The sequence below is a fragment of the Ostrea edulis genome, chromosome 10 (genome assembly GCF_947568905.1).
Source record: "Ostrea edulis chromosome 10, xbOstEdul1.1, whole genome shotgun sequence".
In the NCBI taxonomy this organism is placed as follows: Eukaryota; Metazoa; Mollusca; class Bivalvia; order Ostreida; family Ostreidae; genus Ostrea; species Ostrea edulis.
In genome coordinates this window covers 32,295,866-32,311,769 of record NC_079173.1, presented here as the reverse complement: position 1 = coordinate 32,311,769, position 15,904 = coordinate 32,295,866, and the positions used below count along the sequence as shown (strand labels likewise).

Sequence of the window (15,904 nt, the reverse complement as noted above, 5' to 3'; positions counted from 1 at the left end):
GAAGTCACTGTTATTACTTTTTGTAATTATTACAGTTACTGATAAGTACAAACACATTAATAAGCACAAAAAAGTTTTTATTTTGGTTGAACATGTTTTGTGATCACACAGATCTTGAAAGTAAGTCGAAAACTGTCTAGATGGACTTGCCTAGATGAAACCAACTCTCCTAGCAGCATGAAACCAGCGCGCTAGACCACTCGACCATCTACTGATCTAGGCAAGACTTGTTCAGATGGTCGAGCGGTCTAGCGCGCTGGTTACGTGCTGCTAGGAGAGTTGGTTCCGCAGGTCGTGAGTTCAACCCCGGGTAGGGGCGGAAGTGGGTATCCAAATAAACTGAATTTTTTTTATCTATATATATAGACCCGACCATGGTACAAACTCTCTACACCATCGTCAGTAAACACGCTTTACAACGAAACCACCATTTTTATCACTCAGTACAACAGTGTATCACTCTTGTTACCAATGTAGATTATTGATACTTGTCATTTTTTCGTGCTATATGTTTATGTAATATATGTCTCTTAATATATATATACTTGTCTTCATTGATTAAATAGAAGTTGATTCAAATTTCATTAGAAAATTATGTTTTGATTGCCATCGCGTGTGATACAAGTGTAATCAGGCTAATTCAACCATTTCCTTTTTTCTCAAATATTTACAATTACCCTCTACGTCGTGCCCAAGTTCCATCATAAATATTGTATCCAATGAGGAAGAAACCACAAATTTAAAAGTATTAATTCAAACAAGGACGTGCTTTCAGTATTCTTTCCTGTTAGACGGGTCTATATTTCACTGGTAGATAGAAACAGATATTGAACGGAATTGTTCCGTGTTATATGTGGTTTGGATAGTTAACATGGAGATATTTTTAATCTTATATGTACTCCAGTGTCTCTGTAATCTTTTGACCGCCTACAATGTTGACATACAGAAGCCTTTGATATATCGTGGGACCGCGAATGATCAGTTTGGATACACGGCAGAAATCCTGACAAACCATAACAAAAAGCAGTAAGTTGATGGATATTTCTCGTTATCACGTGTCTGAATGTGTAACAACACAACAAAATAATGCCAGTTTTCTCAAAAAATAAGAATTGATCAGTGTATTGGTGTACGAGGCTTGTGCGGAAATTAGTGAGTAATTAGCTTTAATGTTTCAAAACCCCTACAAAATATTTTTGCCTATACCCAAACACTTGATACACCCCATGGTTCATGGCTGGGTAACAACGCCATTGTATCCATAATTATCAAACCGATAGTCATCAATGATTGTTAACGCGTCACACCCTCTGTACACGGTGTTTTAGTTAATAGAATTAACATGGAGCATTGAACTGTTGGATGTTAAATATAGGTAGGGGGCTTGAGCGATCAACAGAAACAGGGGATTAGACATGCTGATAGAGCGATATTAATTTATCTATTTAAGATATTTTCTTTTTCTCACGTATCTGTTACGCCCCACCACTAAAATCGTATATATTGGGAAGTCACCCTCTCCAAGCGACACATCCAGCTATCTAGCTCGTTTGAAACAAATTCAAAAGATTGATTGATTGATGTTTTCCGCCACACTCAACAATTTTTCAGTTATCTGGTGGCGCCCATTTTTATTGGTGGAAGAGAGAACCCAGATACAATGTATCTGGCAAGAGACCACCGACCTTCCGAGAGTAAACTGGGAAACTTTCTCACTTCCCGGCACGAGCGGGATTCGAACCCGCGCCGACAGAGGTGAGAGTCCGTGTGATTTTGAGCGCGATGCTCTAACCACTCAGCCACGGAGGCAAATTCAAGAGATACAGGGACAGTTTTATATCACTCTTGCAGCATGTCTAATCTATTGGACGCCCGGGCCATCCACATATACAATGTATTCTGTTTTCAAGATCATATTTACATGTACATGTATATAACGCACGAAAGTATTGCCTATGAATGCCTGAGAATGACGAGAGAATAGTAATTTTAAATTCATAAGGAGGAATGCTACACCAGAGAAATTTGATGTGAATGAAAAGTGGAGAATTTGTACAACAGTATTTTGAAATTGGATGAAGGTATTTTGAATGTGTGTTTGAAACAGTCCTAATTATTCTTGAAACCTACTCACCGTGCACCCTCGCCTGATCGTTTAATACAGGTAAACTACCCTGGAGGGTACTAAATCTCTAACCCAGCCAAAACAAAATTCATTATTCTCTCTCTGTTGCATACATGTACGTCTTATCACAATATGTATGTACATAGATACATTTTTTTTTTAAAATGGATCATGGAAACTTAATTTTGAAAACAGATGGTTTTCTATAATTGATGTACATACGCTGTCTCCTATTTCTGTTTTCTTTACTCATTTCTAATTATGTATTTTCATATTTACTTGTGTAATTTTCTTTATTGTTCATGTAATCTCCCATGGGAGGAAATAAAGAATGAATGAAAGAAATATTACACGTCTGTTACATTGCACTGTCCGTGCTGGTTTACTTTTCCGGTTATTGTAAATTCTGAATCATATTCGAACCTTCAATTTCCGAATTTCGATCTCTCGAACTCTCGAAGTTGTATGAGGGTCCCATTGAACTTTGAGTTATCGAGAGTCACATGTACTGTAGTACCTGTGTTGTGTAGAGATATGTGGTGCACTTGGAAATATATCATACCTATTGTCGATCTTAATTTGTATATATATACATGTATGTACATATTGAGTTCACGTGTAATTTGCATACTGTTCACTACACATCATTCGCTTCAAATATCCAAGTATATGTAGTTCCTCAATCAGCCTGTACGTATTCATAATGATTTCCAGAAATGGAATTAATTTCCAGTCAACTCTATCGTGTGTAATCATATTCCGGAAATCAGAAACACGATTTTGAAAATGTTACATACATCATAACATGCACGAATGCATGATGAATTAATTCAGGTTTACAACACTGAATCTATTGAAGAAATAAACTTCATTTTGAAAATACATTAATGTATGAACTTGCGATGCTTCACGATAGCATACGTCATGAAGCGCGCTATCAGCCGTAAGAATAGACGTACTATTTTTATCAATATTCATACGCGCATTATTCATAACTACATCACAGGAAATGGTTATCATTACAATTTGTAAAGACACAGAAAGCAATCACATTGGGAATGTAAACACTTGTTTCTGAATGCTTTCTCTGTAGAATCCACTCTGTATAGAACTAAATCAACGGGGGATTATAAACAATTGTTTTAACTTGTGCCCTAAAACAACTTACTCCCTAACCCACATCTACCTGTACCACTAAATCTCGAACTACTACAAACACCACTAAATCGCGAACTACTACATGTACCACTAAATCACGAACTATTACATGTACCACTAAATCACGAACAGCTATATATACCACAAAATCGCAAACAACTACACACACCACTAAATCGCGAACAACTACATGTAGCACTAAATCGCGAACTACTACATATACCACAAAATCGCAAACTATTACATGTACCACTAAATCGCGAACAGCTATATATACCACTAAATCGCGAACTACTACATATACCACAAAATCGCGAACTATTACATGTACCACTAAATCGCGAACAACTACATATACCACAAAATCGCGAACAACTACATATACCACAAAATCGCGAACTATTACATGTACCACTAAATCGCGAACAACTACATATACCACAAAATCGCGAACTATTACATGTACCACTAAATCACGAACAGCTATATATATCACAAAATCGCAAACAACTACACACACCACAAAATCGCGAACTACTACATGTACCACTAAATCGCGAACAACTGCATGTACCACTAAATCGCGAACACCATTGTAGACAATCAAAAATATTGTATCTAATTTTCAGTCATGTGTTATTAATTGAGCGAAATCTACAATCCAAAATCAGAATTGGACATCGTTTCATAGTCATCTTAAATATTTTGACACCGATTTATCTGAACACCCCCACCCACCCACCCCTCTGTGTTCACGTGGTGAATGCATGTAGATTAATTTCACGTTTTTATCTCTGGTATATAGAAAGAGAGAGAGAGAGAGAGAGAGAGAGAGATTGTTGTCGTCTTGTTTCTTCATATTTCAAATTACTTAAGAAAATATTTATCTTTTAAAGTGAAACGAGGAATGATTAAAAAAAAACAACCCAGAATTTCACGTTTAATCTTTTTTAACATATACGTTTCCCATTTAAAAAAAATCATTCCTTCTTTCATTTGTATCACAATTTCTGTCATCCAATAGTACATAACCGCGTGTAACTTTTGAAATACAAAATGGCGTGTAAAATCACATAATTTGAATACATGTAGAAAAGAAGTACAATATATCAAATCTTAAGAATGCATGAAATCATTGCAAATGAATAAAATCTACAATGTATCTTAAGATTTCTTTAAGTTGAGATAGGTTTGTTAAACGGTACTATCGCATCTTATGATAGTCATAAGTCAGATCTTACGAAACTTTTATGGTATATTTTATCAGAAATCTTATCTTAAAGAGGTTCGCACCTGACATTTTGGAGTAATGTCAATTGGGAACGTATTTTTGATTTCTACATTGAAGGAGAATTAGGAAATTAAAAAGAAAAACTGGGCTCGCAGCGCTTGGTATGGAGATACCGTGTTCTAAATATGACATTTTTGCACTTGAAATTTATTCAATTAAACTTGATTTTTCTGTTACTGTCAACACAACATATGCAACACAAATTAATCATTACATAAAATAGATAGATAATCATGTCCTCTAACACTACAGATGAAAAAAGAAATTAATACTAGTAAAGGAAATAAATAATGACCTTTTTGCACTTGCTATACGAAAAATTTCATGATATCAAAATTGAGAGTTTAAAAGGACATATTAGGAGTAATGTCAATATCTAAAATTTTACATAATTTTAAAGGTCTGGTCTTCCAATTTAAAATGCAATTTAAAAAGTGGGGGTTGGAGATCAAATTTTTAAATTATTGGCGAAAATACTTAATTTTCTTCTCAAACACTTTCAAAATTTGAATTGACACACAAATTTTAAACTGGATAGGGTTCAGTAATAGAGGTGTAATCTAATTTGCACCAATGGGATCAGTATTGAACCAGTAAATGCTTAGTTGTAGCATCCTGCGCGGTTGTACATGTACCCAAAAGCTCAGGAGCTTACTTCCTTAAGATAGTTTTGGGAAACCCGTAGTATACTTAGCGTGCACTTCGTGTCATTTTTCGCCTGTGTCATTTTAGGCCTGATCTTTACGCTGCAGTGTATGTGCTTGAGTTTTTTAACATATGACACTTATATCTATAAAAAAAAAGTTCTCACTATGTGAAGTTATGGGGGGATACCTTTAAGGATATTGTCCCAGTCTATCCGGCGGTAGATATATGCATGAAAATACATGTAAAATCACGTGAAATAAGTGCTGTCTAGTCAGCAGACGTTTTCAGTCGACAGATTGGAAAATACTAATAATGAAATATTTGAAACTTTACTTTATCTGTTGTAGGGTACTGATTGGAGCACCTGAAAAACGTTATTCTGAGGACAAAAACGTCACAGGCATGTTGCTTTCCTGCCCGGTACAACTACAGGAAACGGAAACCATGTCACGACATTGCGGAGAAATACAACCAAATAGTAATCATGTATTTATAGATGTTATTGTCATGGTTTTATATAATGATATTACCGATTCCTTAAAGTGTAGATAGTCATGGTTTTATTTCCCAGAGACTTTGGGACACAGAATACATTATAATGTAATATAGAGTAATGCAGTAACACATCCTACACTAAAACACAACTCATCACATTCAGTAAGTTAAATATCACATTCAGTAAGTTAAATATCACATTCAGTAAGTTAAATATCACATTCAGTAAGTTAAATATCACAACTCATCACATTCAGTGAGTTAAATATCACATTCAGTAAGTTAAATATCACATTCAGTAAGTTAAATATCACATTCAGTAAGTTAAATATCACATTCAGTAAGTTAAATATCACATTCAGTAAGTTAAATATCACAACTCACCACATTGAGTGAGTTAAATATCACAACTCATCACATTGAGTGAGCTGAATATCTCACATCATAAATTACAACTCATCACATTCAGTGAGCTGAATATCTCACATCATAAATTACAACTCATCACATTCAGTGAGCTGAATATCTCACATCATAAATTACAACTCATCACATTCAGTGAGCTGAATATCTCGTATCATAAAATACAACTCATCACATTCAGTGAGCTGAATATCTCGCATCATAAATTACAACTCATCACATTGAGTGAGCTGAATATCTCGAATCATAAAATACAACTCATCACATTCAGTGAGCTGAATATCTCACGTGATAAATTACAACTCATCACATTCAGTGAGCTGAATATCTCACGTGATAAATTACAACTCATCACATTCAGTGAGCTGAATATCTCACGTCATAAATTACAACTCATCACACTCAGTGAGCTGAATATCTCACATCATAAATTACAACTCATCACATTGAGTGAGCTGAATATCTCGCATCATAAAATACAACTCATCACATTCAGTGAGCTAAATATCACAACTCATCACATTGAGTGAGCTGAATATCTCGCATCATAAAATACAACTCATCACATTCAGTAAGTTAAATATCACATTCAGTAAGTTAAATATCACAACTCACCACATTCAGTGAGTTAAATATCACAACTCATCACATTGAGTGAGCTGAATATCTCACATCATAAATTACAACTCATCACATTCAGTGAGCTGAATATCTCACATCATAAATTACAACTCATCACATTCAGTGAGCTGAATATCTCGCATCATAAAATACAACTCATCACATTCAGTGAGCTGAATATCTCACATCATAAATTACAACTCATCACATTGAGTGAGCTGAATATCTCGCATCATAAAATACAACTCATCACATTCAGTGAGCTGAATATCTCACATCATAAATTACAACTCATCACATTCAGTGAGTTGAATATCTTACGTCATAAATTACAACTCATCACATTCAGTGAGCTGAATATCTCACGTCATAAATTACAACTCATCACACTCAGTGAGCTGAATATCTCACATCATAAATTACAACTCATCACATTGAGTGAGCTGAATATCTCGCATCATAAAATACAACTCATCACATTCAGTGAGCTAAATATCACAACTCATCACATTGAGTGAGCTGAATATCTCGCATCATAAAATACAACTCATCACATTCAGTGAGCTGAATATCCCACATCATGAAACAACCAATTCTGTAAAACACAGAAGTATGTCAAAATTTGGTGCCGCTTCTCTACCGCAACTGAACGGGTTACAGTGTGGTATAATTCTTTATTTTATGGCGACTGGATCCCTTAGAGTGTTTTTTGATTGTTTCTTTATTCTATGGCGGCTGGATTTGTTACAGTGTGGTATGTGTTAGAAATTGTTGATCAACCATCGTAGTTAATTTGTGGTACTTCACCTAATGCTGGTGACGATTTCTTTGAAACGATTTTTGAAAAATCTACCCGTCATAAACCAGCCATCTTAGACAGTCTCTATTTTTGAATGAAAATTTCTCCATCAGAATGCAAAAGAACACACAAAAATATTTACATATATCATGAGGATGGTTGACAAGCCACATCAAGGTTAGTTACATGTATATCAGATGGGCAAAAAAGCAAAAGTTAGGCGTATACTGTGGGTGGGAAATTCATTTCTGCTCTTGAAACTATTACATATTCTTTATTTTTGTTCCAGTGTCTCTTGCCAGGAGATTCGCCTCCACAATTTATAAGCACGGTGATTCAATTCTGGTAAGTTTCAATTTGTTTATAAGAAGTCGGACATGTAATAGTTATTGTATATGTATTTCGGTGACTGTGTATCTTGATACATTTGGACGAAGGGTGGTGACGAGTGCGAAGCCCTTCGTCCAAATAAATCAAGATGCACCGAAATAAATATTCAATAACTTACTTGTATCATGATCAATTAGAAATATAATATCTGTCATGTGACCAGTGGTTATTGCATGATCTTTTTAAATTACCCCAATGAAAAGTAAAGTTTTTGTCAGGTGATCGCTTGGGTGTTTTCCTCTTCTCGCCAAGCATGTTCATCGCTCACTATTCGCCCGATTGTTGGTGAGAGTTGATGTGCAGAATGTGTCTGATCAGAGCACCTATGATCATTGGCGATTTACACGATTTGAGTCTACAGTTTTTAGCTCGCCTGAGCTTTTCTGATCGCCTGTTGTCCGTCGTCTGTCCGTCTCCGTCTGTCTGTAAACTTTTTACATTTTCGACATCTCCAGAACCACTGGACCAATTATAACCAAACGTGGCCAAAAGCATCCTTGGATGAAGGGCTTTCAAGTTTGTTCAAATGAAGGGCCATTCCTCCTACAAAGAGGATATAATCACAAAAATGCAAAAATAGGGTGGGGTTATTTAAAAATCTTCTCAAAAACCACTGGGTCAGAAAAGCTAAGATTTACATGAAAGCTCCCTTACATAGTGCAGATTCAAGTTTGTTTAAATCGTGGCCCCCAAGAGTTAGATGAGGCCACAATAGGGGATCAAAGTTTTACATACAAATATATAGGGACAATCTTTTAAAATCTTCTTCTCAAAAACCTCTGAGCCAGAAAAGCTAAGATTTACATGAAAGCTTCCTGACATAGTGCAGATTCAAGTTTATTCAAATCATGGCTCCTAGGGGTAGGATGGGGCCACAATAGGGGATCAAAGTTTTACATACAAATATATAGGGAAAATCTTTAAAAATCGTCTTCTCAAGAACCACTAAACCAGAAAAGCTGAGATTTACATGAAAGCTTCTTAACATAATGCAGATTCAAGTTTGTTAAACTCATGGCCCCTGGGGGTAGGATGGGGCAACAATAGGGGATCAAAGTTTTACATACAAATATATAGGGACAATCTTTCAAAATTTTCTCAAAAACTACTGGGCCAGGAAAGTGGAAATTTACATGAAAGCTTCCTGACATAGTGCAGATTCAAGTTTGATAACATCATGGCCCCCGGTGGTAGGAAGGGGCCACAATAGAGGATAAATTTTTACAAATATATAGGGTAAATCTTTTTAAAAAATCTTCTTAAGAACGACTGGGCTAGAAAAGTACAAATTTACATGAAAGCTTTCTGACATAGTGCAGATTCAATTTTGTTAAAACCATGACCCCTGGGGCTAGGAAGGGACCACAATAGGGGATCAAAGTTTTACATAACTAATACATAGAAAAAAATCTTCTTCTTAAGAACCCTTGGAGCAAAGAAGTTTATATAATTTGCACTAAAGCTTCCTGATATAGTGCAGATTCAAGTTTGTAAAAATCATGATCCTCATGGGTAAGATGGGGACACAGTAGGGGATCAAAATTTTTCATACAAATATAATTATAGGGAAAATCATTGAAAATTTTCTGAAAAATCACTGGGCCAGAAAAGTTTAGATTTACATGAAAGCTTCCTGACATAGTCCAGACTCAATTTTGAAAAAATCATCATGGCCCCCGAGAGGGTAGGTTGGGCCACAATAGGGATAAAAAGTTTTACATGCGAATATATAGGAAAAATCTTTAAATATGAGCCAAATTGACTCAGGTGAGCGATGTGGGCCATGGGTCTCTTGTTACTCAATGATGATCAACTGCACAGTTTTTTATAAAAGGAAAAACTTCTCAAAAGGGATCTTAATCTTATTTTAACATTGGTAACCAAGATATCCAAGATTAAATTTGTCATATTTTCCCGGAAACCATGTTTTTCCATCAAAACAAGATTTTCATGATGAAATTTAGATATATCCGCAGCAAAACAACGGGATGAAATTTAAACAGAAGAACAAAAGATAATGTTTAAACCTCTCATAAAAATGTCTTCCTGTTGTTTTTATGTGAACATCACAAAATTATAAAAAGTTGTTTTTTAAACACGCGAATTGCACCATTGATATTGTTTCATATGTGATGTGAGGTCCATAAGCTGTAATAGAATCTCACTACATTAGTAAATATCGTAAAATTAATTAAAAACCCACTTTTGCTTTCGATAAACTACCCTGAAATAGCAATAATGAGAGTAAAGTGGCGGATCTAGGCCAGTTTTATTTTGTTTTTTAAGATAATACGATATGTAGTAAATCCGTTGTTTATCGATGCTTGATTTTGATATTATAGAAGAAATAAGTTTTGATAGTTGTTGAATACATAAAATATGCCTGTTCGTTTCTTCAATCTTGAATCAGCCTTATGGAAATTTCCAGAGCGAAGCGAGACACCATCATACAACCAATCTCTTATTCTCGGACCTTTCCGACAAGCCGAGAAGTTGCGATTGGTGTACAACATGATCAGTATAAAATTATGTAGGTGTTCAGTGTTAGTTATACTTATACTTATATTAGTTTTGACTAGGCCCATAATTTAGCATTTTATGAAGATTTATAATTATATTACTTATATACATTTCACTCAACGAAGGACGCCACCCCCCCCCCCCCCCCCCCCCTGAGACCAACGATCTGACACATCGATATGTTTTACTTACGATATTCATCTGATATTTTCGATGTTCTTGATTTTTTTCGTGTCTCGGACCAATCGATATCTGACATATTGGACAGTTTTCTACCTATTACTTACTTTCAAGATCTGCATCATCACAGCACAGGTTCATCCAAAATATATTAAAAAAAACTTTTATTGGTCCATGTGTTTGTACAATGTACATATCATGTAATAAATTATTATAAAGCGCTTGTCGTAACATTGACTTTTATAATACAGTAAACGTAACATCACAGGGATAGGGCATTTTCTAAAACGTGGATAAAGTGTTCTGTGGTACTGACACATGTAGTTAAGCTTCCTGAAACATAAAAATATGTAAAATATTGAATCGTGATTCGCATTTCCTCCATTGTTTACATCTTAGTTATAGTGCAATATCCTTGACCCAGGCGCCTATGAAACTCATTGATTAGCAAGCCAAAAAAGAATAAACATATAATTTGCAGTGTATATTCGTTTGCAGATTTAGTGCTAGACCTATTTGTACATATTTTACAAATAATTGGCATAGCGTATGTCAGACAATATTCAAGAGGTTGTATTTTTGTAAATTACATCGTTATAACGACCATAGAATTTGCGAAATGCTGACTTTAAACGAGACTGTAGAAACCCCTGTCACATCAACTTAATTGTCAGTAGGAATCTGGCAACAAAATATTGATGCCCACAAGTTTGAATGTCATTTTGCATTTCAAAAGCTCAGTGCAACTTCATAAACGATATCTATCTTAAATCTACAATGTATATAGCCTATGCCTTTTAAAGTTATATTAGCTCTAGATCTGAGAAATTTATTTTGTTGTAAAAATGTGCTGTAGTTGTGTATATAACTTTCACCATAGTCATTGATAAAATCAAAACTAAGTTTAAGATTTTATCAAAACAAAGATTTCAGTTCTATTGAATATATACCATTATATAGAAATCATTTTTTCTGTGTACGGGAAGACAATAATGTAATTTTGCTTCATTCAGATCCTCTGGATAGATTTTCTAACATGAATATTAATAACTGAAGTTTAAAAACCTTATTTTATTTCTGTCATTGAAATAGTAAATCACAATTTTGCAGCAAAAATTTTCGACACCAAAATGACTTCTATTATTGTTTTGAAATATTTTGATATTATCGTAGGATTTAAAAAAAAATTATATATCAAGCTATATAATTTATACATTTCATGCAAATTATGCTATTTAATTCAATTGGATTAAAAAGTTATCAAGGTATTTTCTATTTAACCCTGTATTCTCCGAGTTGGATGGTGGACGCTCAATTTCGAAATATTCATCATTACGTGACGTTGCACGCGGAATTACAATTACATGGCAACGTAACATACTACCCATAGTCCTCTGCGTCTCCGCACAGTTTAAACTGGTTCCCCGCTGATTGGTGCTGCACACAAACACACGAGAGAAGCGAGGTCAACAGGGCACCAGTTTACGCACAGTTGTGTGTAAACGACCTATGGCGGAAGTTTGGGTGACGTAAAAGCGTGGACGGCCTGCGGGACGCGCTCAGCGATAAAAGACACACAGACGGATATAGGGTAGATGGTACCACTTTGAACACTGGAGGGGAGTTATCATTCAGTACGACTACATACAGTAAACGAAGTCATCATCTCTCGTGGCATGCATGGTGTTTCTTATAATATGTTTCTCGTGCGCTTGCGGACATCCACCACAAACGTCATTCCGTAATGAATATATGTACTTTAGAAAATCGCCATTTCTCCTTACATTGAGTAGACCAGTACAACCCTATATGATTTGTCAAAATTGTCAAATTTTATTATTTTTCATAGTTTATCATACAGACAAAAGTTTGGTCTGGGTTTCTAAGAAAACATCCAACAAAATACTGTTTAATATGGTACATATAGCTTTAAGATATGAACAATTCATGACCTCTATTGTTGACCATTGTTAAGGTGAATATGATATATCATTGTGTAATTTCATATAAATAAATAAATTAGACTCTGTGATCAGACATTTTAAAAAAGAATAACATGTACATGTAGTTGAACTTTTTTATATAATATATTATATAATTTATTCTTTTTCCATATTCACATAATCATCAGTAATAGTAATGAAGATACATATTAATCATTTTATACATTCTCACACTCTTTCACACTACTAGTTCAGCATTATTGGTTGAATACTTCTTATTCTAGGTTACAGATCAAAAATAATTTTGCAGTTTTCCCAAAGTCTGTCAAATTTCAAAACTTCACATGATTTAATTGCTACAAATTTTTCAACTTTGTATTTGAAAGAAAGATAATGTATCAGCCCAGTAATATGAGGAGTTTTGTTTTGTTTTGAACAATTGAAAACATATTGTTTGGTATACAGAATTATGAAATTAACAAGTTTATTACACAAACTGAGAGGCGTTTCACCAAAAATAACATTACTAACATTAAAACCAATTTTTTTAAAATGTTTTTCTGAAAATATGCATGCTAAGATTATTCCAAAGTGCTAAAGTGTAAGAACAAGACATAAACATATGTTGCATTGTTTCTACATTTTCTTTACAAAACGAACAACAGTCATCTGAAATTATACTTATTTTCTTGAGGTAATATTTCGTAGGAAGAAGCTTGTAAAGAATTTGGTACTGCAACCACTGAACTTGGGTATCAATACTTGTTTTAAAACAAACTTTAAACAGCTCTTTGACAGAAATATTGCCTTCTAAATGTACAGATAATTCAGTGTTCCATTTTTGAATTGATTTGGGTATGAGATCATTACTATTTATCATATCATATAACACTTTGGAACATTTATCATTCAACAGTATAAATTCAAAGTAAAAATGAATAAATGGTGTACAATTTTTTTAGCTCACCTGAGCTGAAAGCTCAAGTGATCTTTTCTGATCACCCGTATTCCGGCGTCCGTCCGTCTGTCCGTCTGTAAACTTTTCACATTTTCAACTTCTCAACAACCACTGGGCCAATTTCAACCAAACTTGGCACAAAGCATCCTTGGGTAAAGGGGATTCTCAATTGTTCAAATGAAGGGTCAGACCCCCGTCCAAGGGGAGATAATCAAGGAAAAGCAAAATTAGGGTGGGGTCACTAAAAAATCTTCTTCTCAAGAACCACAGGGCCAGAAGAGCTGAAACTTATGTGGAAGCTTTTTAAGGAAGTGTAGATTTTAAATTGTTCAAATCATGACCCCCGTGGTAAGGGTGGGGCCACAATAGGGTTCAAAGTTTTATATTGAAATATATAGGCAAATTCTTTAAAAATCTTCTTCTCAAGAACCACTAAGCCAGAAAAGCTGAGATTTACATGAAAGCTTCCTGACATAATGCAGATTCACGTTTGTTCAAATCATGGGCCCCAGGCGTTGGATGGGGCCACAATAGGGGATCAAAGTTTTACATACAAATATATAAGAAAAATCTTTAAAAATCTTCTTCTCAAGAACCACTGTGCCAGAAAAGCTGATTTTTACATGAAAGCTTCCTGACATAATGCAGATTCAAGTTTGTTCAAATCATGGCCCCCGGGGGTAGAATGGGGCCACAAGGGGGGGATCAAAGTTTTACATACAAATATATGGGGAAAAACTTCTTCTCAAGAACCACTGAGCCAGAAAAGCTGATTTTTACATGAAAACTTTCTGACATAGTGCAGATTCAAGTTTATTGAAATCATGGCCCCCGGAGGTAGGATGGGGCCACAAGGGGGATCAAAGTTTTACATACACATATATAGTTAAAATCTTTTTCTCAATAAATACTGAGTCAGAAAAGCTGATATTTACAAGAAAACTTTCTGACATAGTGCAGATTCAAGTTTGTTCAAATCATGCCCCCCAGGGGGTAGGATGAGGCCACAAGTGGGGGAGGGGGTCAAAGTTTTACATACAAATATAGGAAAAAGCTTTAAAAATCTTCTTCTTAAGAACCATTGGGCCTAAGAAGCTGACATTTACATGAAAGCTTTCTGACATAGTGTAGATTCAAGTTTGCAAAGGGTAGTTTGGGTCATAATAGGGACTAAGGTTTTACATGCAAATATATATGGAAAGTCTTCAGATATGGGCCAAGGTGACTCAGGTGAGCGATGTGGCCCATGGGCCTCTTGTTTTAACATATGATCTCTTAACACACAAAGTCTTTAAAAACTTAGATATAGTACTGGTAATACTGTTGTATTGCATTGTACATACATTTGCTGGTCTAAATTTTTGTGAAAAATCTTGTAATAAAGAAATTTCATCTTCATCTAAAAAGTCTCCAATTATTTTCACACCATGTTGATACCATGTTTTAACATAATTGAAATGTCTTTATTACCAACACACATATTTGTGTTATGCCATACTGGAATAGAACTGAGTTTTTGCATGGAATACTTTTCATCCATTGCTCGAATCATTGCTAACCATGATTGAAAAACATCACGCCAAAAATCATTGCTATGGTTTATAATAGTATAGATAATATATCTATCTCCAAAATCATTCTTTTTTTTTTACCACCTCATTGCCATGTACTGCCAAAAAAATATCCACCCATGGTTTGTGACTGTTAATCTTTTAATGCAAGAACATTTTAAAGACATTATAAAATTTTTCACCTCAACAATTTTCATGCCACCTTTTTTACTTAAAAGTAATCTTGGGTGACAATTTGTCTCTTGACCTTGTCAATCTTTGAATTCCATATAAATTAAAAAAAAAACGTTATTCAGAAAAGACAATACATCTTTATCAGGATTTGGTAGTGTAATAAACAGATGGTTTAGCTTAGGTAAAAGCAGTGTTTGGTGACTGTGACTCGACACATGTAGTTGAACTTAGTAATCTCTAAGCATATCTTGAATAGACAGTACCTATTTTGTGTAGCCAACTCCTCTCGCACTTCTTACTTGACGTTCCTCAAACTTTGTACAGTTGTTATGGATTCATTGAAGATGTGCATGCGTTTTTTTTTAAAGTGATCTCACATTTTGCGAAAATTTACGTGAAGTTGAACTTAGTCATTTTTAAACATGTGTTGAATAGACGGTACCTATTTTTGTAATCAACTCCTCTTTATTTGACATCATTTAGACCTTGTACAGCTGTTATGGAAGTATTGGAGATGTGCATATGTCTTTTTTGGAAGTGATCGGACATTCTTTGAAAAATGTACACGTACATGATGTAGTTGAACTTTGTCATTTTTTAAGCATGGT

General features: G+C 34.7%; 1 protein-coding gene across 1 annotated transcript in view; it reads left to right on the top strand.

Annotated features, from left to right (window-relative positions):
- The first annotated feature begins 740 nt into the window (after nucleotides 1–740).
- The window catches only part of LOC125665872 (integrin alpha-8-like), a 50,739-nt gene continuing 35,575 nt past the window's right edge, over nucleotides 741–15,904 (top strand). Inside the window, exons 1-3 of the mRNA XM_056150981.1 lie at nucleotides 741–1,026; nucleotides 5,570–5,700; nucleotides 7,850–7,905. Of these exons, the coding sequence (XP_056006956.1) occupies nucleotides 872–1,026; nucleotides 5,570–5,700; nucleotides 7,850–7,905 (342 nt within the window). The 5' untranslated portion in view covers nucleotides 741–871. The remainder of the gene's footprint in view (nucleotides 1,027–5,569; nucleotides 5,701–7,849; nucleotides 7,906–15,904) is intronic.